This window comes from Gossypium raimondii, chromosome 11, assembly GCF_025698545.1.
Source record: "Gossypium raimondii isolate GPD5lz chromosome 11, ASM2569854v1, whole genome shotgun sequence".
In the NCBI taxonomy this organism is placed as follows: Eukaryota; Viridiplantae; Streptophyta; class Magnoliopsida; order Malvales; family Malvaceae; genus Gossypium; species Gossypium raimondii.
This window is the reverse complement of record NC_068575.1, coordinates 50,578,262-50,606,103: the sequence shown is the minus strand read 5'-3', so window position 1 is coordinate 50,606,103 and position 27,842 is coordinate 50,578,262. Positions and strand designations below refer to the sequence as shown.

Sequence of the window (27,842 nt, the reverse complement as noted above, 5' to 3'; positions counted from 1 at the left end):
TTTTGAGGTTTTTAAATTTGATACTTAAATTTAATTGGATATTTGAATTTATCTTTAATATTCAATTTAATAATTGAAGTTTTGTATGTCCAATTAAATTTACTAAACGATATGTCAACCATTTATTAAGCCACGTGATGCTATTTAATTTGTGTGTTAAAATGAATATTGAATAATATATTAATTTTTTTATACGTTATAAGCTTAACAATTAAGGGAGAGGATGTATAGGAAGGACTCAAACCCTAAACTTTAAAGTGCCTAACACAAAATTTTAACTGTATGCAGAAGTTGTTGGCACTTATTCATAAATCAAATTGAAGGCTCACACGTCTTTGGAGTGCCTACAGCAAATGTCAATTAGAAAATATGAAAAGGTTACACATTATGATAAATTACAGTTTTATTTTATTATATATGGTATATTATCAATGGAACTTTTAAATCTCACGAGAGTCAAGTGTTGATAAGCATTTTATAAAAATATAATAAAATATTAAAAATAAATATTTTTGATGGTATGCATATTTATTTTACAGTTCATGTTCAGAGTTCATGGCTGCTCCTCTCAACAATGCTGTCTTTAATGTTCAAACCTACGTTTTCTTCTTGGGAGTAAAATATACTCTCATTGCATCCAAAAAAAACATTCTAAAAAGGAGACATATAACAAATTTTTAAGGCTATTTTTCGAATAAAAATGACACACTATTAGTGTACTAAATACTAATCTATTTTACTATATCCCTATAAAAACTGTATTAATAATGGATCAAATATTATAGTTTAAATAAAACACATTTTTATTAATTTTGATTATCTATGCTGTCGTTATCATCAGTCATCACAAATGTAGTAATGTACTGTATTTTTGCTTCTTCTTTTTTTATTGACTAAAGTTCGCCAGAATTGATCATAAAATTTAAATTATTAAAAAACTTGATTGGCACAAAAGTTAGTCCATGCTGCAGGAAAGAGAAGGAGACCCTTTAACTTGCCAACTATTTCAATCCTTGCAAAACAATTATAAAAATTAAGTATGTGATACTATGGACACATATTATTATAACTAGGGGTAGGGGTAATTATGGATAAATATTGAGTGAGTCGGTTATGAGTTGAAGACACATCTTTAAGGGTTGTTGATCTCGTAACATCAGATTGCTTTTTCATAGAGTTGTCATGAGTTTCTGCGTGTCTGAGTCCTATTCATTGGATTGAGGATTTTATTTATTTATCTAAAGATAACCTCAACCTCCGCTCCTGACTCACTCTCCATTGATGAATTCTGATTCTCGGGATGACTTTTGCCGTTTGGCCTCTGTGGTAACTTGAAAGGGTTTTTCAGAATAGTTTTAGCTGCTTTTGAGAATTATTTTTCTTACTTGATTGTTTGAGATGATTATTTTCAAAAAATAAATGTAAGGTACTTGAGGTACTATGCACTACAAAATTGTTTTCTTTAAAATAAAACTAAGAAAACATTTTTCCTCTTTGAGAGGAATATAGCTTTAAAAATACGTATTGCTCAATCATTTATCTTTTCATAATTAAAAAAGGAAAAAAGTAATTTGAGTATTAAACATCAAACAATATAAAATACTATCCTAAGTTTTATAATAATTTTAATAGTTTTAAAAAATTATAAGTACGAGTACAATAAAAATAAATTTGTTTTGATTAGTTAGAATCAGAATCAATTCAAAAATCAAAATATATCTAGTCAATTATAATTAGAATAAACTCAATACAAAAGCACAAGGAATTAAAAGTTAAAATATATTTAGATAGAGTCACACATAACATAAAATAATGTACATATGACATTTGCACATGGTGAGATTCAAATTTAGAATGGAAAAACTTACATATGATAAAACTTAAATTTTAATTGTCAAACTCAAATTTACCAACACAATCAAAACATTATTTGCATAACAATGTAATGTTGATAAAATTACTATTATATATTTAATCATACGTATTGTCGAAATGCAAAGAGGGAAGTGAGAGAACACTTTATCTTTTCTATTACAAAAACAAACCCTACAGCCGACAGAAAAATCTTCGGAAAAACTAAAGAAGAAAAATTATGTTTATTTGAACGCTGCTATAAGACAGCAGCAGTAGGCGACACATGGATTCAGATTTTCAGTTCTGTTTTTTTTGTGTCTAGTTTTTTCTTCACCATCAATTTCATTACCAGCAGCTAAAACATGTATAGCACATACTTCAACGAAGATAACACTCCCTTTTTCCCTTTTTTCTTTTCAAAATAATTTCCAGAGAAACAATTCTTCGATTTTCTTAGCTTAAATAGTTCAATTAGGTGACCTTTTCCTTTTTTATTTTTAATTTTACATATATATATATATATATATAAAGGATGAATCACTGCGTTCCAGATTTCAAAATGGAAGACGATTATGCAATATTCCTTTCACCTTCTAGTTTAACTCGAGTTGAAAAGCCTCCTTCCAGGTAATCTTCATTTTTTTTCTTCTGCTTTTTCCTTTTTAATCTTATGTACTATGAAAATTGTGAATTGATAAAATACAAAAACAGACCAGAGGATGAAATCATGGAGCTGTTGTGGCAAAACGGACAAGTTGTTATGCAGAGCCAAAATCAACGATCTATGAAGAAATTGCCGTCGTTCAAACTTCTCGACGCCGATCATTCGGCTCCCAGGGAGATCCGGTCATCATCACCATCTCACAAGCATCGTCGTCATCATCATCAAGAGCAACAGCAATTGCTTACCGATCATCTCTTCATGCAAGAAGATGAAATGGCTTCGTGGCTTCACTATCCTATCAGCGACGCAAATTTCGACCACGATTTCTGCACTGATCTCCTCTATCCTCCCTCCTCCTCCCCCACCGCTGCCGTCGCACCTTGCATGAGCTCCACTGTGGCAACTTCCACTCCTCCTATACTTAAAAGAGTTTCTCAAGTTTCGGTTTCTGCTTCAGCTAAGGAATCAGTTCCTAGGCCCCCGGTACCGCCGGCTAGGAGGAATGAGTTGGAGCCGGCAAGGATCCACAACTTCTCTCACTTCTCGAGGCATATAACGGCGAGGACGGAGCAATCTGAACTCTCGAATTCGAAGAATGTAATGGGGGAATCGACGGTCGTTGATTCGAGCAATACTCCGGCGGCAGCTCCTGAATCGAGAGCCGCTCAGGTTATGCCCAGCAACACTGAGGCGGCATCTGGCGGGAACAACAACAACAACAACAATGCCAACGCCAATATGAGCGCCGCTGGAGTACCCTATTTGCAATCAGCTGACGTCAGACTGGGTGCCAACAAAGACAGTTTAGCCACGTGCGAGGTCACCGTGACATCATCACCTGGAGGCTCCAGTGCTAGCGCTGAACCTACGGCTCAAAAGGCGGCCTCGGCTGAAGACCGGAAGCGTAAAGGCAGAGAACTGGACGAAGCCGAATGTCACAGCGAGGTTAGTTTTATTGGAGTTTAAAAATGTAAAAAGTTATCTGCTGTCTCGGCTAACGTGCGCCTTGGGTAACGTCTTTTAACATGAGCACCCTTCTCTTTGTCACTACTGGCTCACTGCCACCACTGGACACTTGGTGCATTATTTGGGAACTGTAGAAACGCCACGTGTACGACATAATTGAAAGGTGGACATGAGTTGGATGATTGGAGGAGGAAAGAGGTTTGCAGTATCAAGTGGGAGTGAAAAGAATTGGACTTTATTAATTAAAAATGAGAATATTTGTTACACTTGCACTTACACCCAATGCTTGTTTGTCAGTTGGCTCTTGGATTTTCTTTTTCTTTTTGGGCATCCTTTTAAGATATCATTTAGTAATTTTTTTTCGATTAAAAAAATGTTTATAATTTTTTAATGTATTTAATTGGCTTAAAACTTCTTCTTTTTTTATTTTTTATTAAGACATCCTTTAGTCTAGTGTTTACGTAGCTTGGATGCATGGGAATTCTGAAAGAATCAGCCTTAAGCTGGTTTTCATTAGTAGAGATCACCCAAATGTTACTCATCTTTTTCTTTATATCAAAATTCAATTTACTTTTTACTGATAGCTTTTATTAATGTTGCCAAAGAATGCTGAGTTTGAGTCGGCTGACACGAAGAAACAAACGCGTGGATCCACATCTGCAAAAAGGTCTCGTGCTGCAGAGGTCCATAACCTCTCCGAGAGGGTCAGTATCTTATATATTGACATTAATTAGAGTAGTGTTATTGAATTTGTTCTTCTTCTTCTTCTGGTTAGTTACATGGCGTTTACGTGCAGAGACGCAGGGATCGTATAAATGAAAAGATGAGGGCTTTGCAAGAACTTATACCTCGTTGCAACAAGGTTTGTTTGTCATTGACCATTTAGGAGTTGTTTGTACATTTCTCTCTTTGCCATTATTGACATATTCCATATTTTTGAGTCTCAGTCAGATAAAGCTTCAATGCTGGATGATGCAATTGATTACTTGAAATCACTTCAGATGCAAGTTCAGGTATGTATTATTTGGTTATGGTTAATGAAAGATGTGTCAAAAAGTTTTCTTCTTTCAACTCTATTTATAGGTGTAAAATGCCAACAATATTAACTTGTGTCTTTTCTTTTCAGTCGTGTGGGTCATCAATCATGACTTAATGCTACAACACTAAAAAGCCCTTGATCAACAATCAACACTATAAAATTTTCTGGCATAATTGCGTTAAGTGTCCTTTGATTCGTTAGCATGCTTAATAAATAACTCAAAATGAGTTGTGAGAAAGAAACAAAAATGGCTGAAAACTAAATTGGACTAACATAAGCTTCGGGATTTATGGAATTCATTTTACCAAAAATCAATAATGTGCATAACAATCTTTCTGCAGATGATGTCTATGGGTTGTGGCATGGTCCCAATGTTTCCAGGTGTTCAGCAGTATATATCCCCAATGGGAATTGGGATGAGTATGGGCATGGATATGGGAATAATTCGGCCAATGATGTCGTTTCCCAACGTTGTGGCTGGTTCAGCATTACCAACATCGGCAGCTGCAGCTCATTTGGGTCCAAGGATTCCTATGCCAGCCTTTCATATGCCACCATCAGTTCCAGCTCCTGACCCATCAGGATTCCAACCAAGCAATCAATCAGACCCCATCCCAAACCCGCTTGTCATGCAAAACCTAAACCAGGCCCAGCAGTATATTGGTCTTCACCAAACTATGCAAATACCCCATCCACAGGTAATGTCATCTTGCCTCCAAATCAGGGCTTGATTTGATTCACTCATGACAATATCTTAAAGAAAATTTTCTTCCTAAGATGTCTGATTCTGACAAAACACCACCTCAATCACATTGAGACATACTAATTACGAGTTTCACCTTTGACAGGGTCAAGCAATGGCCCAGCCAAGTAGCAGAAGGGGAGCTGAGAAAGTTGAGAATCACCCAACAGGTAGGTCCATTAGTTTCTAGTTCCATATCATCACAAGTTGTTGATATGCATATGCGAAATGATAAGACAGAGCACATGCCGTACCCATTCTAATCATATCAATAAAAGAGTGAAGTTGGTGTGAATTGTACAGGTTGAAAATTCTGCGTGGCTCACTCCAGAGTCCAGAAAGGATTCCTCTGCCTTTCTTAATGTTTTGTCGTTTGTCTGAGATAAACTATTTTGGGTTTCAACTAGGCAATTCATTATTATAACGCAGCTAACATGTAATTATCACGTTACTATGGAGATAGTTCCCCCTCAGTTTTCCCATATTCCTCTTTTATAGTTTGTTTCCTATTTGTTGAGGTTTGGGAAGTTAAATATATGTACTCTTCGTAAATTTAAAATTTAGTCCTGTGTTTTTACTTTTAAAAATTTGAAGTACAGGTATTAAATTCTAAATTTGTGAAGTGTACATGAAGTTGTGATATATTTTAACCTTGAAAAAATAAGAAAAATAAAGACATATTGTGGTTGGTGGGATGACTCTGATTTTGCTGACAACGCCACCCCTTCTCTCCCAAGTTGTTTCTGATTCAATTAAACTGAATTTGCTGAATTATTACTGCTTGTACTTTAATTTTATAAGGCATGAGTTTGTAATTATTAGTCAATTTTTAATTAAAAAATATTTAATTTAATCAAAAAGTATTTTTAAATTTTAACTTTTAGTAATTTTATTTTTATAATATCTGAGAAAAATATAATTTCAGAAACAAATTCTGAATTCTTTTAAAGTTTCTTTTTTTAATTATATAAAAATGTATATAATTTCTGTCATGAATTCTTTAGAATTTCAGATAGATTTTTTTTTTCTTCTTATGATTTAGCATTATATACTGTGCTTTGATGTAGCGTTTGCTTTTATTGACCGTTTATTTCATGCCATCGCATTAGGTAGCGGCAGTCGACGTTTGGATTAATTATAGAATTTAACCGCACTGAAAATGTGCCAAGTTTGAGCCTTTTGTCTAGGGTGTTATACAATGTCAACTGGTATGGCTGCCCTCCCAGGGTTGCTCATGCATATTTTATTATTATTATTATAGATGATATAACTATAAATTTGGAATGATTTCACTTCAAACGAGAGGGACGGAATGTTTTGATTCAACAATTTTAGTCATTATTTTACTCACCCTGCTTACCATATAAAATTATCACAATTATTTTATTCACCCTACTCATCAGGTAAAATTATATATATATTGTCGACAAAAGTCATTTGATACATACTACACCTCTGCTTGTCAGCTAGTGGTAGGAGTTAAACCAACTAGGGAGAAGGTAAACTGAGATTACTAATTCATTGAGCTAATGCATCCGCACATTTATTCCCTTCTCAAAATACTCGCTTCAAGGTGTTAGTAGTCAAAGACTGAAGGAACATATTGCACTCTTTAATCAAAGGTGACAGAAAAATGTTAGAGGTTAGTTCAAATTTTATAAAATGAATGTCAGTTGTAGCATCAAGTTCAATCTCAATGTTTTCGATATTCTGCCTATTTGCTAACTGTAGCCATCCCTTAGGGCCCACAATTCTGCTTCTACACTAGATAATCCAATTCCCCTCATGGTCTCGAATTAGGGCTACGTAATGATGATTCATCTGTGTTGAGTTTGTACCAACCCCTTGGAAGTAGTTTCCACATGACTAGAATGAAAGATGAAAGGGGACACTCTTCTAGCAAATGGGAAGATGGCCACAAATTTCCTTCTTGTTGAAAAGACTCTAGATACAAAACTCTCAAAGGGACGAGAATTCCCAAAAATACAGGCATTCCTAAACAACCAAATTTTTCATAGAGCAAATACAAATAACGTATTTCAGGGTACCTTTAGTTTGTTTATTCAAGTTTTAGACAATAGATTCGTAGAAATCCAATCTTCCCAACAGTGAGAGGCAGGAGGTATGAATTGAATACAGTTGTAGAGATTTTTCCATGGACCTTCTTTGATGGAGCATTCTCTAAAGAGATGACCGATGTCTTCTTGGGAGCTAGAGCAAAGGGGGCAAAGTGCCTTTGCATTTAGATTCTTTGAGCAGAGGAAAGCCTTATTGGGAATAGCATTATGAACACTGTACAACATAATTTTTATTTTGGGGGGAATTCTAACTTTCCAGATAGATTTTCAGAGATTAGTTTCTTTTGAGGGCTACAGCGAAATTCCTGCTTGTACTGAGGGAATATGCACTTGAAAGAGTAAAGCAACCAGTACTCGAGGAACCCAACATAAAGTACCATTATCGTTAGAGGAATTAAGGACAGGCGTACTTAAAAAAAAAAAAGCCTTCAAGAGTTCTTGAGGTAATTGGACCGAAATAATACAGAGCCCTTACACAACCCAACTATCTCTAACGTGGTGGAAGGTCCTATTACCTTCATCTTGTAGTACAGGTCCCTATAAAATATCTCTAAAGGCATCTAATTTAAACTAGTTATCATGCCAGAAATTCACTAAACGGTCATCCCTACCACCCCATCTAAGACCAAATGCAAAGATATGACTTATGTTCCTAAGTGACTTCCGAGTCGTACATGTATTACGCAAAGATAGAAGGTGCCTAGAGTCCTGCACGTATTTTGTTAAAAGAGTCTTTGCCCGAAGCGTATCCTTCCCTTTAATGAGTCGCCAGCCCAATTTCACCAAGTGAGCTTGATTTTTAAATTTAGCTATTTGGAGACAAAATCCTCCATGATCCTTCCATCGTGCCACCGAATCTCAATTAACCAAATGTAGTTTCTTTGTTCCCTCTCTTCCACTCTAGAGAAAATCTCAATTTAACGATCAAGTTGATTAAGAACACAAGTGGGCAGCATTCGAAACTGCATAAAATAATTTGGAATGGTGGCGATAGTAGATTGGATAAATACATGTCTCTCCGCAGGGGAGAGGAGATTTGCTTTCCAAGCTTTTTAGCTTACCCTTAACTTTCTTGATAATGTAATAATAATCTCTACGAGTTACCCTTTCGACATGTAAAGGGAAACCCAAGTATTTCCCTAGATCATGTTAGTAACCCTACCCCTCATACTGTACAAACAATTAGGAGAGAAAACCATCCTGGATTTTTTGTTGTGTATATGCATATTAAAACCCTAAATCTTTTACATTGTATCATGCCATCCATTTTTCTCAAACTAATATTCAAACATTTATTTAATTTCTACTTTCCAACATAAATCCTTCTTTTTTGGTTGGGAATTTTGTCCCAAAGTTATCAATTTTTAAATATTTTTAAAAAATTATGTTGAAAAGACAAACATTAAAAATAACTAACAAAAATCGAATTAATACAAAAAGAGACAAAGATGAATATATCCAACTTCCATGGAGATAACAATAGTTTTCAAAATTACGCATCTATAATAGAGTGAGGCATATGTTGAAACAGAACATCCCGATAGTAGATTTGACAACATCCATTCACAGCAGGAGGAAATACCAATGCGAAAATGTACATTGAACTATCTTTGGATCTGCACTGGGCTGAGGCTGAAATCAAGTGCCTGTCACATTTGTGCTTAAGACCCATTGATGACTGATGACTTGAACACTGAACAACACACCCCTTCTCGAGATTCATACCTTTAACTGTTTTTCTTCTTTTTTTTTTTGGTATATGGGAAACAACACGTCTTACAATCATATCCATTTCCACAAAACTCCATTGCCAAATAATTCTAAACCCTCTCCATAGCCATATCTCGAGAATGTTCAAAAGATATCCACCATCATAGACAATGCCGTGATACAAACGTTCAAGTATTGATTGTTACAGGCCACTGGAACACAAACTCCAACTTTAAGATTCAAGTACAAGAGCCCCCCATACCATCACCAGGATTGGCAGATAGCCAACTACTTAATATCAATATGCTCCCAAAGAATAGACTACCAACAACTAGCCACTCTAGTTGCAGACATCCACATAATCCACTTTTATCTGAAAATATTAATTAAACCTCTCTCTCTCTCTCTCTCTCTATATATATATATATCAATATCATAATGCATCCTTGTAATTTCTCAACTAGCATTTCATTCGGTTCACAGGAGCAACACTTTGTATCTTGCATGAGTAAATGAAAACATAGAAGGGAAAGTGCTTGAAAAAGGGCCATCAACAAGCATTGAATACAAAGGGAGCAGAGATGCCAACAAGCCATAACCATGAATGCATAAAGTGAAATGCAAAGAGCTATTTCAATTGTTTAAAACGCAAGGTGGAACAAGAAAACATCTGACCAGAATCCAGACAAAAAAGCACTGTAAAACAAAGACAGTACAGACACCATTGCATCAGCAGTGGTCATACTAAATCCCATGTAGCAAGCCAACTAGTTTTGAAATCTCCAGTCAGATTATTACTTCAATAAACAAACTAAAAATACCATGAGCCACAAATACCACGCATAGTTCTCCATATACTTGTGTTTACCTCAAGTAATCATCCAGTTTTGGAATCAGATTTTGTGCTAGCTTTTGACTCTGATTTTGAGTCTCCTCGTGTGTGAGCCGCTTCTCCACTTCTTGCATCACCTGAACAACATCCACCACCATGATGATGGTGGTGGTGGTGGTGATGATGATGACCATGATGATGGTTCGTCTTTTCTTTCAACTGCTTCCTCATGTCATATGCATCCTCCCCATCTGCATAATACTTGGCCTCCACATCATGAATCTTATATCCCAACGTCTGGGTATACAGATTAAACGCTGCCCTGTTACTCTTCCTCACATGCAGCGACACATACTCTGCTCCAAACACCTGCATCAATTTGTCCACTGGTAATGAAGAATGCAAAATTTTTCTTCTTCCTTTCTGATTAATTTTGCATTCAATTTATTCAAGAACTGCTAAAAACAAACCCTAAATGGAACAGTAATTCTAACATAAGCATTCTATATAAAAAGCAAAACCATTCAGTATTTCATCATACAAATATTAGATTATTAAGTTTTACTTCGCATACAATCATTGTCTGCTTTTTGCTTTCAAAATATAACAAAGCAACTATCGAATTTGCAAGTAAATATGTTTCTAATTAGCAATAACATAGGCAATATGAGGAGAAATCAAACTTCCAAAGCTTCATGGCCCGTTACATGATCACAAAAAAAAAGGAAATATGAATAAATAAATAAATAAATAAGGTAAGAGACCTGCTCCATGGCGGCTTGGGCGGCGTTCATGAGCTTAGTGGCGAGGCCAAGCTTGCGGTGAGTGCGGAGGACGGCGAGAGAGGTAATGTGGCCGTGGCACTCGTTGCTTTCGTCCTCCATCTTAGCGAGGACGTAACCGACGATGCGGCCGTTGTAGTCCTCGGCGACGTAAAGAAGCTGAGGCCAAGAGAGGATGTGGTAGAAATAGTATTTCATCTGGTAATTCTCGGGAAGGCAAAGCAAGTTGCAAGCTTGCATAGCCAGTAGGTCGTCCATGGTCGCCTTGCGTATGCACACCATTGTTCTCTTTGTTTGTTTAATTCCAGAATTAGGGATTTGGGATTTTTATGATTTTCAAGTTTACTTTTAAGAGGACAGGAAAGGGGTTTTCAGATGATAGATGAACTTGGATGGGCTAGGCCCAATGTGATTAGACCAATAGTTTCCAATGTTTAGTGGGCTGGACCTGTTTTATTGGGCTTTTTATCTAAATAATATAATAATAAATTACGAAAATAGGCATTTACTACTGTGTTCTGACAGTGCCACTTGACATATTGGTGCACTAGACTGAAATGTGATGACCTAAAATATTCAATGACTTGATCTGTAAAGTTCCTGTTTTGATTGGCAAAAAAAAAAAGTCAGCACCAAACTTTAAATAGGGTAAATTGTTTCATAACTCCCTTATTTATTATTATTTTTTACTCCCCTTTAACACCAAAAATAGAGAAGCCTCTTACCTCTTACCAATTAGTCAAAAAAAATTTTCTACCAAAAAATATTTTTATAAAAAGCTTATTCCAACTGAAAATATATTTTATTTATTTTTCGAGAAATAATTATAATTTCATTATCAATTTGATATGCGAACACGGTATAAAATTATAATTACAAAAGCTTTAGAAAAATATTATTAGTATAAATTATAATTATTAGTTAAATTTATAGTTTCTAAATATAATGTGAGCGAAAGAAAACTACTATGAAAACCGTTAATTGCCATGTCAAATATAATTTGAACAAAAAATTATTTTTCAAAAATAAATAAAATTTATTTCCAGTTGAATCGGCTTTTTTACAAAAGTATTTTTTAGTAGAAATCTTTCTTTTTTGGACTAATTGGTAAGAGACCTCTCTATTTTTGGTGTTAAAGGAAATAAAAATAATAATAAACAAGGGAGTCTATGAAATAATTTACTCTATTTAAAGTTTGGTGCTGCGGCTGCTCTTAAATCTTTTCTTCAAGTGACAATCAAAACAATAAATTTACAAGTCAGGTGCCTAAATATTTTAAGTCATTACATTTTAATCTGGTGCCGTCAATATGTTAGGCAATACCGTCAGAACACTATAGCAAATGTCTATTTTCGTAATTAATTTTTTTTATTATTTGAGTAAAAAAGTCGTTTTATTGTTTGTTAGTTCAAAATTCTATTTTAACATTTAAACAATATTTTGTATAATTAAATTTATAAAATATTTGTGTTAAATAAAATAGTTATTCGAACCATATCGAATTACAGTTTCTGTAAAATACAACTATAATTTATTCTGCTGGGTAATCAACAAACAAAAAAAAAAGGAATGTTTTAAGATCATAAAATAAAATTTGAATTATCTATTATGTAATCGGAATCTGATAAATTCGGCTCATATAATTTTAAACCATCTATTAAATTTCACACCGATATTTAAGAATACAAATATTTTATCAAACTTATTTATTTATATATATTATCTCGTTTAAATCAATTATTTAAAAAAACTTCCTTTTTACAAAAATAAATATTACGTGTAATCAAAGTGCATACATTTACATCACATGCAACACAGTAACACATGATCAATACTTCATATTAAAGTGAACTAGTGGTGGAGTCAGAAAATTATTTTGGGGGCGAATTAAATTGTATATTTTTACGATAGTAAAAATATAATTTCGTCATTTTAATAGTCTATATCTTTATAATTTTTAAAAGATTCAATCAAATTTTTTATTGTGTTTGAGAGTAAAAATACAATTTTACCATTACTAACTTAAAATTTAATAAACTATAGAAAGACCTAAATGAATTTTTTTCTATTCTAGGGAGGCTCATTGGCTCTGCCACTGTAGTGAACTCAAATGGGATCACATGGTAAGACAACGAACTCTATCATTATATTCAAAAACACAAATAAACAGCTTATCATAATTCATCTACCTGATTCACTTAACAATAAACTATGGCTCAATTTATTTTCAGTGATCAAATAATTCTTAAAAATTTGTAAACTCAATGATAAACCACCTATTCTTCTATCAAATTTTGCATCAACAATTATAACAATATATATATATTATAAATATAAATTCAGTAACTGTTCTAGCCTTTGCATAGCTATTACTAGGTTGAGGATGGACTTGATTTGTTCAATTTGTCCTAATACTTTAATATATTATTTGATATTAGAGTTTCACACTTTTTTACTGTAGTATTTGTGTTATTTTTTATTCAACTTTGGTACATATATTTGATTTAAAGTTATATATTTTGGTACTTCAAGGTAACAATATAAATTTTTAGTGTCTAATTCGGGTTTTAGAGTTGATTTGATAAAATTCATAATTAGCTAGTAATATTGACAATTAACCTTCACCAAATCAGTTCTAAAACGCAAATTAAACCACACCTATCGAACCATATTTGATAAATAAATAAATTTACAATTAATACTAAATTTGTTCTATTGACCAAATCATGAAAGCTTCAAACCTAATAATATTAGCAATTAACTTTCATCAAATCAATATTAAAATCCGAATTTAAAGACTAAGAAACTAATATCGTTACCTTTGGGTATCAAAATATATAAATTTTGTCAAATATAAGCACCAAATTAGACAAAAAAAACAAATGTATTGCATTAAAAAAATGTCAAACTTAAATACCAAATGATATATTAAGCCTTTCTACTAACAAATCTATTAAAGCTATACGATTATAATGACAATTATATATGTCGGTTATTCTACCCAAATGATCCCAAAAAATATTTACGTAAATGACCCTGGTTCAAAAACAATCACCTAAATAACCTGAAATGAACAGTAAAATTAGATTATGGGGACCAAATGGTCGGCACCACTATTTTTTTTAACACAACCATTGGCTGATGATTGTGTCAAAGGTTAGTGTAGACCTTTGTTGGTCGGCACCTGACATGCTAGCAAGCTAGTACTGTTTTGGGCATTTGTTGACTGGCACCTGACCCAAAATATTTTTTTAATCAGATAAAGGGGTGCCAGCCATCAACGTGCCAACACCCAAAAAAATTATTTTTTTATCTGATAAAGGGATGCTGACCATCAGTGTGTCAACACCTCAAATTTTTTTAAAAATACTGGTATAAATACAGTATGATTCGGTTTGAAAAAAATACATGGGTGCCGGCCTTCGTGCCGGCCTTCTAGTGTCCAAAACTCCAAATTTATTATTTTTTTACCCAACAAAAGGGGTGGGAATATTGCAACATTAACCCCTCCTCGTTTTCCCATATTTTTTATTTCCCATGTTTGATTACAAATTTTATATTTTAAAATAATATTAGATCTTATCGTGTTGTTAATTATTATTGCATCATTCACATTATTATTAAATTTAAATTAATATGCACAATTAAATTAATTTATTTTCATAAAATTAGAACCTGTTTTAATAATTTTCATCTTTTATAATAATTGAAATAAACATTGCTAAATTATTGTTTCTTTTGTTTTAAAAAATAATGTGTAATATATTTATAAATTTAGAAATAATTAAATAGTATTTAAAATTAATTTTAAATAAATTTAAATTTTAAAAATAACGTATAATATATTTTATAAAAGAAACTTACCTTATAGATTAAATTAATTTATAAAAATCATTTGAAAATATTTACGTTATCTTTATATTTTAAAATTTAATTTATAAATAAATTTATCTTGTATATTTAGAAAATATTATTTATTTTCTTGATAAAATTAATTTATTTATTTGAATTGTTATAAAAGATAAAAATTATTAAAGTAGATTCTAGTTTTATGAAAGAAAATCTAATTTAATTGTGCATATTAAATTTAAATTAACTTTTAAATTTAATAATAATGTGAATGATATAATGATAATTAACAACATGATAAGTAGCACAATATTATTTTAAAATATAAAATTTTTAATCAAACTCGGGAAATAAAAAAGATGAAAAAACGAGGAGAGGTTATGTTTGAATATTCCCGTCCCCTTTTGTTGGGTCAGCGTGAGCCTTTGTTGGCCGACCTTGACCTAAAAATTATTTTTTAATCAGATAAAGGGTATCGACCATCAATGTGCTAGCACCCCCAATTTTTTTTAAAAAATACAGGTATAAATATATACCAGTATGATACGGTTTGAGAAAAAATATATGGATGCCGACCATCTAGTGTCTAAAACCCTAAAAATTATTTTTTAACCCCTAACACAATCATCAGCTAATGATTTTGTTAGAAAAAATATTGATGCCGATCATCTAGCCCCCATAACCTAAATTTAGTGTTCATTTCAGGTCATTTAGATATTATTTTTGAACTAGGGCTATTTACGTAAATAATTATTTTTTTGGGTCATTTGGGTGAAATAATCATGTGTCAAATTGTATATTTATATTTTTTACTTGTGTTATCTAATAAGAGTTTTAATTTTTATATATTTAATTACACTTTTATATTTTTAGTTAGAAAAATTAAGAATATGCTCTTTCGTAATTAAAATAATTTTTATTTAAATCAATAAAATATGTATATAATATGATTAGAAACAAAATCGATTATTAATAAAATTTTTAATTTACGTTATTAGTTTTATAAATTTTATTTTAATATACATACTTTATTACTTTGTATATTTTTATTATTATTTTAGCCCTTAAATAAATTGATATTAGAGTCAAGACCATCAATTTGATTAAAAATTTAAAAATATCATAAATTAAAATATTATTTTATTCAAAATTTATTTTTATTAAAAAAAGCCAAGGTTTTATCCAACGTTCATTTTGATACAATTTTAGGATTTGTAATTTTAATAATTTAAAAATTGAGTATAAACAAGAAATGTCTAATCATATAGACAGAAGAAATGTATATGAATTGGATTTGTTTATTTATGATACAAGTAACAATGGGTACAGCTCTTTTATTTTCAAGATTTATTCAAAGCTTAAAGCTTGTTCCATTTGCTCAGAGTTTGCTAGTGATGTTAACACTTCGCACTTTAGAAGGCTTTGGAGTTGAATCTTTTGGAGCAACAATTGTGAGCACACCGTTTTCCACTTGGGCCTTAATCTGCTCAATCTTCACATTTTCTGGCAATTCAATTTCCCGAGAAAATTCAGCTTTCCCTGTCCCTCTCTCCGTAACATGCCAAACAGTTTCTTTCGTGTGACTCTCCTCTTTAATACCCTCTCCTTTTAGATGCATAATATTCCCATCTTGTATCTGCACTTTTATATCCTCCTTATTGTATCCTATATATACAAATTCACCAACCCAAACAACAAATCTCAGCTTAGACTTTGATTTTGGTGGAGGATATTGCTAAAAGAATGAAGGGAAAAAAAAAAAGAGGAAGAGAGGGGGGTGGAAGTTAAACCTGGGACGTTGAACTTGAAGATGTGGGCAGTGGGGGATTCGAGCCAATCCATGAGAGCGGGGGATCCAGACCATTCACGGAAGATTGGAGGGCTCCAAAAGAGGCGCCTGAATGGGTGACCCAATATACCATCTGCCATGGCGTGTCTCTCAGCTCTCAATTATCTATTGACGTTGAATGCGTTCAGAGTGGAGGGCAGGCAAGGGGGCTATAAGTTGATAAATACGAGGGGGTGTTGAAGGGATGCCAGAAGAGTCGAGAATATCCAGAATGTTCTTGGGGCTTGGGCTTTATATTTTATTATGGGATTTTTATTCATATCCTTGTTTTATTTTATTTTTTCATATTTTATGAATTCACGCGCGCGTTTTAGTTCTCTTGGTTAAATTCTGCTATTAGTTCTTGTACTTTATGAAAATTATGGATTTAGTCATTTTACTTTAATTTGATATTTTTAGTCCTTGGACTTTTCAAATTTTAAAATTTCAGTCCTCTCCATATGATAACTACTAAATCCATAAAGTTAAGTTCTGCTATCTCCCAAATCTTATGCAACAAACATGTTACTCACTATATAAGCATAATGTCATTTCAACTTATTATTTCTACATATTGCATACTAAAAGTTCAGTTAATGGACTAATGATTGTCATTTGTGTTAAGATTGAGATTTCATAATTTGAACAGTATAGGGACTTAGAATGACCCAATTAGAAAATATAGACTAAATCTACAATCTGTATGCATAATACAATACTAGTAATTGAATTTAATCAAATTAATTTAAATGTGATAGTTTGGGTCGAACTAAAATTTCAAAATTAAGTAAAGTATAAGGATTAAAATTTATCAATTCAAAAGTACAAAAACTAAAATTAATTGAATTAAAATATATGGATTAAATCCAAAACTTTAACAAAATATAGAGACTAATAGCAAAATTTGTCTTTTTGGTTCATTATGTGAAAGATAGATAATAGGCTTAATTTATGATTTGACCTTTAAAATAAACTCATTTTTTCACTTTGGTACCTAAATTTTTTGTCCCAATTTGATATTTAAATATCAATTTCCTCTATTTTGGTTCATTTTGTAGCAAAAAATTTGTTAGACAACTTTAGCCATTGAAAAAGCACCATGTGGTATGTTTTGACTAATGAAAAAAATGTCCCGTGGCAATTAGGTTTATTTTAAAAAAATAAATTTGAATTTTAAAAAAGTAAAAAGTATAATATTAAATATTTAAATATTAAAAACATTTTTTATTTTGACCGACCGTTGAAAGGCATCGATCACTCGTTGACTGGTTATGTGGCACTATTAAAATACACCATGTGTCTTTTTTATTTTTAATATTTTATATATTATATTGATTAAAAATATAAAAATATCATATATAATATATATATTTTTAAAAAAAAGTTTAAAAATAATTTTTTTTGTAAAATTCTAAAATGTAAAATTCTAAAATTTAAAAAGTCAAAATAATATATAAAAGTAAAAAAAGTTGTAAAAATGAAATATATATATTAATTTTATAACATTTTTAAATTTTTAAATATTATTATATATTTTAGAACTTTGTAAAAAACATTTTTAATTTTTTTAAAATTATACATATTATATAGAAAATAATATTTACTACTTGCCCATTTTAATAACATATCATCGCTCATTATCCTTGTAAAATCAACTCATGTAATTTGGCCTAATATGACGTATACAATACCTATGTTGTGCACAGTCTCATAGGCTTCAATGTCGATCAATCGCATCCTGTATTCCGAGTGCCTTATCAGAAATGATGCATATATCAGGTTGTTACACAACATGTCTTCTCAAGTTAGTTAAGAAAAAGTCCCAAGCATCAGCAATTTCTTGTTTAACAATTGCAAAAGCTATTAACAAGATTTTTCGATTATCATCCAGTGCAATAGCCAATAACAAGTGATGTTCATATCTCCCGTACATAAATGTGCCGTCAATTTGGACTAATGGCTTACAATATCAGAATGCTTCAATGCAGGACTTGAATGTCTAAAAGAGACAATGGAAAATTCTTTTCCCTTGGACCATTCGATTTCTATGATACGCAGGTTCCGTTTGTAGATTGATGACGGTACTTGGGACATATTGATTCAGTACCTTCAACCATTGTCACAAATCATTATATGATTTTTCCCACTCGTTAGTCATCTTTTCCATTTCTCTTTGTCTTGCAACTCATGCCTTGTAGTATGACACAGTGTCATCGTACTCACTACGAATATTAGTAATCAAAATCGGAACGAAAATTCTAGGATTTGCTTTCACCATTGGTAATACAATGTTAGAGATAATGTTAGAATCTAATTTCGGATGATCATGTGACATACTTGCAACAACAAAAATATTTCACCATAGGTAAGACAATGAACCCCGCCTTATTTCTCACAAATGCCATGATTTTCCACGGATATCTACCATCACGCATTGCACACTTCGGCTCATATTTTTGGCTCACGATTTTGTAACATGAAAGTTGACCCCATGCTTTTTGCTATACCGCTTCACTGCAACAACATCATCTTTGGAGGAAAATTTCATTCCAACTTGTAAATCGTCGAAAATTGTAGAAGAACTAGCATTGCTTGGTCTTCTATGAGTAAGTTTTGGAAATTCTAACCCATCTTCAGCATCAATGTCAACATTAAGCATGTGGGGTGGAGGCTCATATTGTAACACCCTTAACCTGTATTCGTCACTGGAATAGGGTTACGGAGTATTACATGACAACGAAATAGTAAATCATTCAAATAATACATTAATACAAACATAATCGAATTACTTGAACCTTAAGAAACTCAAATACTAACCAAAATACAAAATCAAAATGACATTAATCGAGTAAAAAACACATCAAAACCAACCTAATATGTGTCTAACCAATGTACCCTCATTGGTACCACAATTATATCCAATTTAATCTCAAAATACATATTAATTCAATTCATCAACTCATTCAAGCAATACCAAATCAAAATACCTAGCAAAGTTACCACAACCACAACAAATCAAATATATGTAATTCACGCATACTAGCATAACAACTATACCTCATTCTCATACCCTTTGCAAATTAGTTATTTGCACAAAATATCATTCATAGCATTTACATAAGTCAAACATTAACCAAAATAGCATAAGAGCCTATACATGCCATATAATCTGAATTTAACGTTTCAAAAACTATCGAGATAAACTGGATAGTGTGACTTTAGTGCTGAGCTGATCGTCCAATCTTTCGAAAATCTACAATGACATTAAACAACACAAGTAAGCTTAATGAAGCTTAGTAAGTTTGACAAGATAAACCAAAAAACTTATCGAACTAACTATAATAAATCAAATAATAATAAAAAAACCATACATGACAACTCTCTGTCATTCACAACTTCAATCGATAAATACATCTATATTCAAATCAATACAAAAATAAATAACATGTCTTTCAAATTCATTAAATAAATCACCTTACTGAGATTTTTCCATTCGAAGAACGACTTACAGATAAGAGTACATTGTCAACAGAATCTCATAAGAGCTGGTCCTCCCGAGTACACCAATAGAAACTCGAAAGCTGAACAGAAGCTCGTAAGCTAAATAGAAGCTCGTAAGAGCTGATCCAACCTATCACGCCAAACAGAAAGTAAAACACGAGAGTTCGCAACAAATGCTGAACCTCAGTTTACTTGGGTAAAATGCTGATATCTCCCTCTAATAACATCACCACTCCAAACCCCCGTCATACACCAAATCATGAATGTACTCAAATCTCGCGTTCAATTCAAATCGAATATCTAATTCAATATTATAATTCAAACAATAATTCATTTCCAACAATAGAATATATACATAATACCAATCATAAATTTATACAAATGTTAAATTTTAACCGTACAAACTTAACTGGACTAATTGTAGTAATTGCAGAAGTTTAGGGACTATTCGCTATTTTTCCTTTTCCACAGTATCTATGAGATCTTGATATAAAATATAAAATTACCCATTTATTAGCATATATTTCATTTCCAATCCATTTTACAATTAATACACTTTTATTTTTCAAATTTACGAATTACCCCAAACTTTTACAATTTAATCCCTTAATTAGTTAATCTATCAAATTAACTAATTTTCTCAAATTAATAATCTATCCAAATATTCTAGGTCCTCATACAACCTCTAATAAACCTAAAATTTACTATCAAACCCTAATATTTTGACATTTTTACAATTTAATCCTAAAATCAATATTTAACAAAAATCACTTTACAAAATCATCACACAACACAATCAAAGCTCCAAATCCATGTTATTCATAAAAAAAAAATCTAATATTTATCAATGGAAACTTCCAAAATTTTTAACAGAATCAGAAACGAAGGTACGGGTTAGTTGGACCTAGTTGCAACGATCTCAAAAACATAAAAATTATTAAAAACGAGTAAAGTTTGCTTACCAAATCACCAAACCAAAGTTGGCCAAATGTTTTCTTCTCCTTTCGAGTTTCGGTGGTGGTTTTTAAAATGAAGAAGATGATAATGAATTTTTATCATGTTTTTGTTATATTATACATATTTAATAATTTACTATTTTACCCTTATAAATATAATCAAACTTTAACAATTTAAAAGCCCACTAACGTCCACCAATGCTTGAATGGTCTAATTACCATTTAAGTCCCTTTTCCTTATTCAATAAACCATTTAATCACTCAAATCAAATAGTGACTAAATTTTACATCTTTTATGATTTAGTCATTTTAATTAATTAACTATCGAAATGTTAAAATTTTTCAACGAAACTTTAATACCACCTTAATGACACTCCTTAAATATTTATAAAAATATTTACAGTTCTGTTTATAGAAATGAGGTCTCGATACCTCACTTTCTAAAACCAGTTGACCTTAGGGTCTTACCACTTGAACCTAATAAATCATTATAAAACATAAATTATCAAATCAAAAACCTTTTTAAAATCATATTTGACTTATAAATATTAAATAATAATATTTAAAACTTACTCGCTAGATTTGGTGGCCTCGAAACCACTATTTTCGACACCACTGAAAAATCCGGTTGTTACACATATGCCATAAAATCTGGTTGGGTTCCTTTAGCATTGTCCGGACCTTCACTTTCAGAATCACTCCCCTTTGGTTTAATATGAAAGACCTCTAGTTCAGAAAATAATACAATTTCTAAACCATCTAATCCGGGCTACCGTATTAAATCATCATTGGTTTTAGCTTTCTCTTCGTTATCAACCCCAGTTGCAGTTTCATGTCTAGGTTTGGATGTCCCTTCACTAGTGCAGGTTGTAGGGAAAACATCATCCATTTTCGTCAACCCTGCGTTAAAACCAATATTATTTATTGATTGCCCACCCATGTAACTTGATGGGATGTCCGTATAAATGTTTCTAGCATAGAACATCGACTTTTTAAAGTTTAAATAAAAAAACACTCATAGAATGTTGTGTCAGGGTCTCTATGTTCGTGTTACCAGCAAACCCCAATCGTACGCCAAATTTTAAATTGAGGAATGCCTTCCCATTGATGATTCTAGAATCCCCTGATATGAGCTTTGTAACAACGCCATGAAATCATCGCACAACCGTGTGGTTGAACTTTCTACTTTCTGTTCCCGAAGCAAATTAACTGGAACTGTTGCCAAACTTGAACCACCTTCCCCGACATTGACAAACTGGACATATAACTCTAGTATAACATTTCTAGTAGAGCAATGTGTATCGAGCATTAACTCAACATCCATGTCTCATTTGAGCTCAATTATATCATATATAGATATTTAACGTTAAATATCTATATTTCAAGCTCAAAACTCTCCTCTGGCTTGAAGTCAAGACTTTACTTATAATTATTGATAGAAACTCATTCAATTTGATGCTCTGGTTGAAAGCCAATTATGTAGATTGGGTTGATACAAAAACAACCCCAATTTTGGTGTCACAAATTTGACTATCATAATAAATAACGACTCTAATTCATCTACCCATCTTCACCAAAAAAACCTATTTCACATGCTTAAAAAGAAAACATTATACAGAAAAATAAATACTCATTAGCCAAATTTAAACATGCTTAAAATAAATACTTTGTTAGGTTGATTTTTGAACTTCAAATTTTTAACATCAACAATCTTGTCCTTATGCAAATCTTCGGCTTGAAATTTAATTATGAAAACTTCTCCATATCAATCTTCATTTTGTAGGAAACTTTACCACCAAATATGAAACATATTTTAAAATGTTGGGTAGAAATCTAACAAGAAGAGTTTTTCTAAAAAGTTTTTAAAGATAATGTTAGCTTAAAAGATCAACTCGAAATCACCAAGAGGGGGTGAATTGGCCTTAAGAAAATTTGTGAAAGCAATGAAATAATGTGCAATAAAGAACACAACAATTTATAGTGGTTCAGCCCTAATTGCCTACTCTACTACCTTAACTTTCCATAACTAAAGATTTTCCCAAATTCACTAATTTAACAACGACAATGTTTAACCTTACAATCTCTCTTAAGATTTCTACCCAAAATCTTAAGATTGCAACTCCCTTAAGGTTTCTACTTAAAACTTAAGACTCAACATTCTCAAAGAAAACAAAAAATAGCAAACTAAGAAGTAATCCTTACAAGATTGATGTGTTTGCCAATTAAGCATAAATACAAAGAATAACACTTGAGCTAAATGAATACAATGAAAGCTCATAAGTATTTACAAGAAGAATATGAAAGAATTAAGCACTAATGTTGTTTTGATTGATCTTTAAGCTTGATGATCTCTCTCCTTGTTGTAGGACCTTTAGAACATGATATTTATACCCTTTAATACATTTCCAACTGTTGGGGTTGTTGTGAAAGTTAATAGAGCCGTTGAGGATGAAAATACCAGATCATTAAATTCACCTACAACAAAAGGTATCGATACTTTTTTTACGAGTATCGATACTATTAATAGTTAATGCCTGATTCAGTGACTGTTGAAATTAGTTTACAACTATACCAAAAATAAATTATCGAAACTTGGTAAAATGTATCAATACTTTTTGTGTAAATTGAAAACATAATGTCAATTTGATATTGATTTTAGAATGGGTATCGATATCTTGAAAACTATCTATACTTAGGCCCTAAAGCAAAATTGACTTGTTTAAAATAGTTTTAACATGATTGAAAATGTTTAACTCAATTGAAACCATTTTAACTTGATTTTATCAATTTTGTCCAATTTTGTTCAACTTTAACTTTAATTAAAAACACTTCAATTTGTTATATCAAAACATATTATAAAATAAAGCTTAGTTTAACAAATAATATTTCTGTTCTACCACGAAAAAGATGGGATGTAAATTTTATCCCAGGATTCTCAAGTTTTCAAAATTTAGCCTAATTGTTAATTTATTATTATTTTTTACAAAAAAAACGTTTTCAGGTGGCATGGCAAGAGAGAGGGTGAAAATACGCTACGTAGGACGCGTTTTCACTTAAAGTGCATTCTGCAAAGCGCATCTTCACCTTTTTTGCCACATCACCAAAAAAAATGTTTTTGCCACTTCTCCTCAAATCGATCTATTTATCTAATTTTTAAATAAAACGACTTAAAACACTAAATTATTTTTTAAACCGACATATATACCTAATTTTGCATGTAAAAGCTAATCTTGTGGTTTAATTATCTTATTAAATAGTTTTACAACTATCATCCTTTTAATGTTTCTAACATTTTAATTAATTTTGAATGTAATTGAGGAAAATGGAATTTATTTTAAACATTTTATTTAAATAATTAATAATATCAAGATAAATAATATTTATGTTTATGGTAATAATATATGATTTGTTAAAATATAATGTTTTAAATTTTTTACAGCTAAATTAGTATAAGTAGAAGATGAAAAATGACATGGCACACTTCCATTGGTTAGTGTTACAACTGTATTCACCTAAACCCGCCATATCCTTGGAAGAAACCTCCCCTCCTCCACCACCCAAAATAAACCCCATCCACAGCTTCAGAAGCCTCCACATGTGAACCGCCTGGATGAACCCAACAACAATCGCCGCCACCGCTGGATCACCTACCCACCCTTCATCGCTCTTCCCACAAATCACAAGATGCAAAACCATGAGAGAACTTCACCAAGTCCACGCCCTCTTCCTCAAAACAGGCCAAATCCACGACCCTTTAGCCGCAGCCGAAATTCTCAAATTCTGCTCCCTTTCCGCTCACCGTGACATCGGCTACGCCCGCAAGGTTTTCCGCCAAATGAGCGAACCTAACTGTTTTTCTTGGAACACAGTCATCCGAGCTCTAACGGAATCTGATGAAAACGATGAAACGAATGAACCGCTAGAAGCATTGCTTTTATTCACTGAAATGCTCACCGACGGGACCGTTTTGCCTAACAGATTTACTTTTCCTTCGGTTTTTAAGGCCTGTGCTAGAACTGGGAAGCTTCTAGAAGGGGAACAGGTTCATGGTTTAGCTGTGAAATTTGGGTTTGAAAAAGATGAGTTTGTTGCGAGCAATCTTGTAAGAATGTATGTTATGTGTGGAGCCATGGAGAAAGCTCAGTTTCTGCTTAACAAAATGATGGTTGAATTTGAAAATGATGGCAAATTAGTAAATGATAAGAGGAGAATAGAGGGTAATATTGTTTTATGGAATGTGATGATCGATGGGTATATCAGAATTGGGGATTTAACGGCTGCTAGGGAATTGTTTGATAAAATGTCTCAAAGAAGTGTAATTTCATGGAATGTGATGATTTCCGGATACGCCCAAAATGGATATTTTATGGAAGCAATTGAGATGTTTCGTTTGATGCAAATGGGGAAAGTGAGGCCTAATTACGTGACTTTGGTGAGCGTTCTTTCTGCAATTTCAAGAATTGGGGCACTTGAGTTGGGGAAATGGGTGCATTTGTATGCTGAGAGGAATGACATTGTGATCGATGATGTGCTTGGCTCTGCATTGATTGATATGTATGCTAAGTGCGGGAGCATTGAGAAAGCAGTTCAGGTCTTTAACAGGATAAGTAAACCGAATACAATTACATGGAGTGCGATAATCGGGGGTCTCGCAATCCATGGTAGAGCGAAGGATGCTCTTGATTATTTTTCAAGGATGGAACGTGAGGGGGTAACTCCTAGTGGTGTTGTCTACATAGGTATCTTGACTGCTTGTAGCCATGCAGGGTTAGTAGAAGAGGGGCGTTTATTTTTCAATCATATTGTCAATGAGGTTGACTTTGAACCTAGGCTTGAACATTATGGATGTATGGTTGATCTATTAGGCCGTGCTGGGCTACTTAAAGAAGCTGAAGAGTTTATATTGAACATGCCAATAAAACCCGATGATGTGACATGGAAGGCCTTGTTAGGTGCCTGTAAGATGCATGGGAATATAGAGATGGGAGACCGTGTTGCACAGATTTTGATGAATATGGCTCCTCGTGATAGCGGAGCTTACGTGGCATTGTCAAATATATATGCTGCTTCTAGAGATTGGGAATCAGTTGCAAGGGTGAGGTTAAAAATGAATGAGATGAATGTAAGGAAAGACCCTGGATGCAGTTGGATTGAGCTAGATGGAATTGTTCATCAGTTTCTTGTGGAAGATGATTCCCACCCCAGAGCTAAAGAGATTCATTCAATGCTACTCGAAATTGCCGAGCAAATGAGGTTGGTAGGATATAAGCCTGATACCTCGCAAGTTTTGCTCAACATCGACGATGAGGAAGAAAAAGAAAGCACACTATACTATCACAGTGAAAGGATTGCCATTGCATTTGGCTTAATCAGCACAAACCCTGGAACACCGCTTGGGATAGTGAAGAACCTCCGTGTATGCGATGATTGTCACTCTTGGATAAAACTAATCTCGAAGATCTACAAACGCGAAATAATTGTTAGGGATCGAAGGCGTTTTCACCATTTTGAGAATGGTTTATGTTCTTGCAAGGACTACTGGTGACACCCCTCCTCCATTCCCCATTTATGTGGTTTTAAGTATATACTAATAACTTCTTTAGTGGTAGCATTAAATAATTAGTTATCTCTGATTTGAATCAAAATTTTTGAAGAAACATGACTGCAAATCTCGTTGCCTTGTTACCAACATGTTCTTCATTTCAAGGGCTAAATATGTGCTTCACCGTATTGGCAATTGCTCAAATGTCTAACATGTTGAATTTGACATTCCATGTTTTACAATAACCTAACTCCCAAACCCTAAATTAAGGTGAGTAAAACTTGAATTGATTCAAAAAAGTTAAAAAAAGAATTTGAATTTCAACTTAATCAAGTCAAGTCATTCGAGTTCGAATAACAAATTGATGTAAATACTTTTTGACCACTGTTAATTCTGAAAATGAGCAAATTGATCTCTGAACAAAAAAATTTAAAATAATTTTCGAAAATTCGAAATTTATATATTTAAAAAATTATAATACTAAATTATAATTATTTTATTTTGAAAAAATTTCAAATATATAAAATTTTAAATTCATATATATTCGTTTTAATAAAATTTTAATTTTTTAATTAAACTCAAAATAATTTCAGACCCTCACCTCTAACGTAAATAGTGTGAAGAACATCATTAGTGCGCATGTTTAAGAAATGCGATTGCAAAGTAAGATATTAATTACGATACTCCAAAGCACAAAATTAAAATTGAGGGAGGTGTTGTAATATTACTGAAAATCTAAAATAATAATACTTGGTATGGCCCCCTTGAAAGGCTTTAACCAACCGACTTAAAAAGGGTAGTTTGAGGACAAGGTCATTGGGCATGAATAAATGGCCATTACTATGTCTCCATCATGCTCAACAAAGGTGTCATGTGTTTTCAACCTTAAATTTCAATTTCCTTACAATTGGTTTCACTCTCTCTGAAACCTAGTTTCAGCAAAACAAAAATACCCTTCTGCTGTGGAGAGTGAAAAAAGAAAAGGTGAAAGATTATTTATATAAAAAGAAAGAAAAAAGAATAATAGAAGAAAGAGTGATGGTAGATGAAAATGAATGATTGTTTAAAGGGCAGCGTGAATTTGAATAGTGAAATGTTGGTAATTCCCTATTTCTTTTTTCTCTTCAAACTTTCAAATAAACCCTCCCTTTTTTTCGCATAAAAAACCCTACCCTTTTTTTCTTCTTCTTTTCTATAGTAGGAATTTATTTCTAAAAGGACATAATTGGAGGCCCCATTTAATGCTAAAAAGAAAAACCTTCAATTATTTGTATAATGTTTCAAAATCTATAATATTTGCTTTCCATTATTCCTATTATAAAATATCTTTGAGTTAGTCAAAAGCTTTTATTTAAACTATTGGACTGTTAAGTCTTTTTCATTAACAGTTCGATCGACGAGTTTCAAGCAATAACTTAATAAACGGTATAGTAGAACAATATCTATTGATAAATAAAAGAATATATCTTAAATTTAAGTTGATTTAATGGTGAGAAAAA

At 32.3% G+C, this 27,842-nt stretch overlaps 4 protein-coding genes across 5 annotated transcripts; 2 read left to right on the top strand and 2 right to left on the bottom strand.

Annotated features, from left to right (window-relative positions):
• Positions 1 to 1,996: 1,996 nt before the first annotated feature.
• Positions 1,997 to 5,960, top strand: LOC105803263 (transcription factor PIF1). 2 transcript variants are annotated; one of them, XM_012635338.2, is made up of 8 exons: positions 1,997 to 2,481; positions 2,566 to 3,463; positions 4,090 to 4,188; positions 4,281 to 4,346; positions 4,432 to 4,497; positions 4,865 to 5,221; positions 5,372 to 5,435; positions 5,569 to 5,960. In XM_012635338.2, exons 1-8 carry the CDS (start codon positions 2,387 to 2,389, stop codon positions 5,571 to 5,573), a joined length of 1,650 nt encoding a protein of 549 aa, XP_012490792.1. In that variant the 5' UTR covers positions 1,997 to 2,386; the 3' UTR covers positions 5,574 to 5,960. The 2 variants fall into 2 exon arrangements, with proteins under 2 accessions (XP_012490792.1, XP_012490791.1); XM_012635337.2 differs by having other exon boundaries at positions 1,998 to 2,481; positions 5,372 to 5,960.
• A 3,675-nt stretch (positions 5,961 to 9,635) lies between these two features.
• On the bottom strand, positions 9,636 to 10,999 carry LOC105803264 (N-terminal acetyltransferase A complex catalytic subunit NAA10). Its single transcript, XM_012635339.2, has 2 exons — positions 10,650 to 10,999; positions 9,636 to 10,254 (listed from the first exon to the last, which is right to left on the bottom strand). Exons 1-2 carry the CDS (start codon positions 10,947 to 10,949, stop codon positions 9,931 to 9,933), a joined length of 624 nt encoding a protein of 207 aa, XP_012490793.1. The 5' UTR covers positions 10,950 to 10,999; the 3' UTR covers positions 9,636 to 9,930.
• A 4,797-nt stretch (positions 11,000 to 15,796) lies between these two features.
• On the bottom strand, positions 15,797 to 16,580 carry LOC105803265 (15.7 kDa heat shock protein, peroxisomal). Its single transcript, XM_012635340.2, has 2 exons — positions 16,307 to 16,580; positions 15,797 to 16,181 (listed from the first exon to the last, which is right to left on the bottom strand). The coding sequence occupies exons 1-2, from the start codon at positions 16,443 to 16,445 to the stop codon at positions 15,895 to 15,897; spliced, it is 426 nt and encodes a 141-aa protein (XP_012490794.2). The 5' UTR covers positions 16,446 to 16,580; the 3' UTR covers positions 15,797 to 15,894.
• A 7,701-nt stretch (positions 16,581 to 24,281) lies between these two features.
• Positions 24,282 to 26,470, top strand: LOC105803262 (pentatricopeptide repeat-containing protein At5g48910). The gene has a single exon (XM_012635336.2). The coding sequence runs from the start codon at positions 24,412 to 24,414 to the stop codon at positions 26,344 to 26,346; it is 1,935 nt and encodes a 644-aa protein (XP_012490790.1). The 5' UTR covers positions 24,282 to 24,411; the 3' UTR covers positions 26,347 to 26,470.
• Positions 26,471 to 27,842: the final 1,372 nt, after the last annotated feature.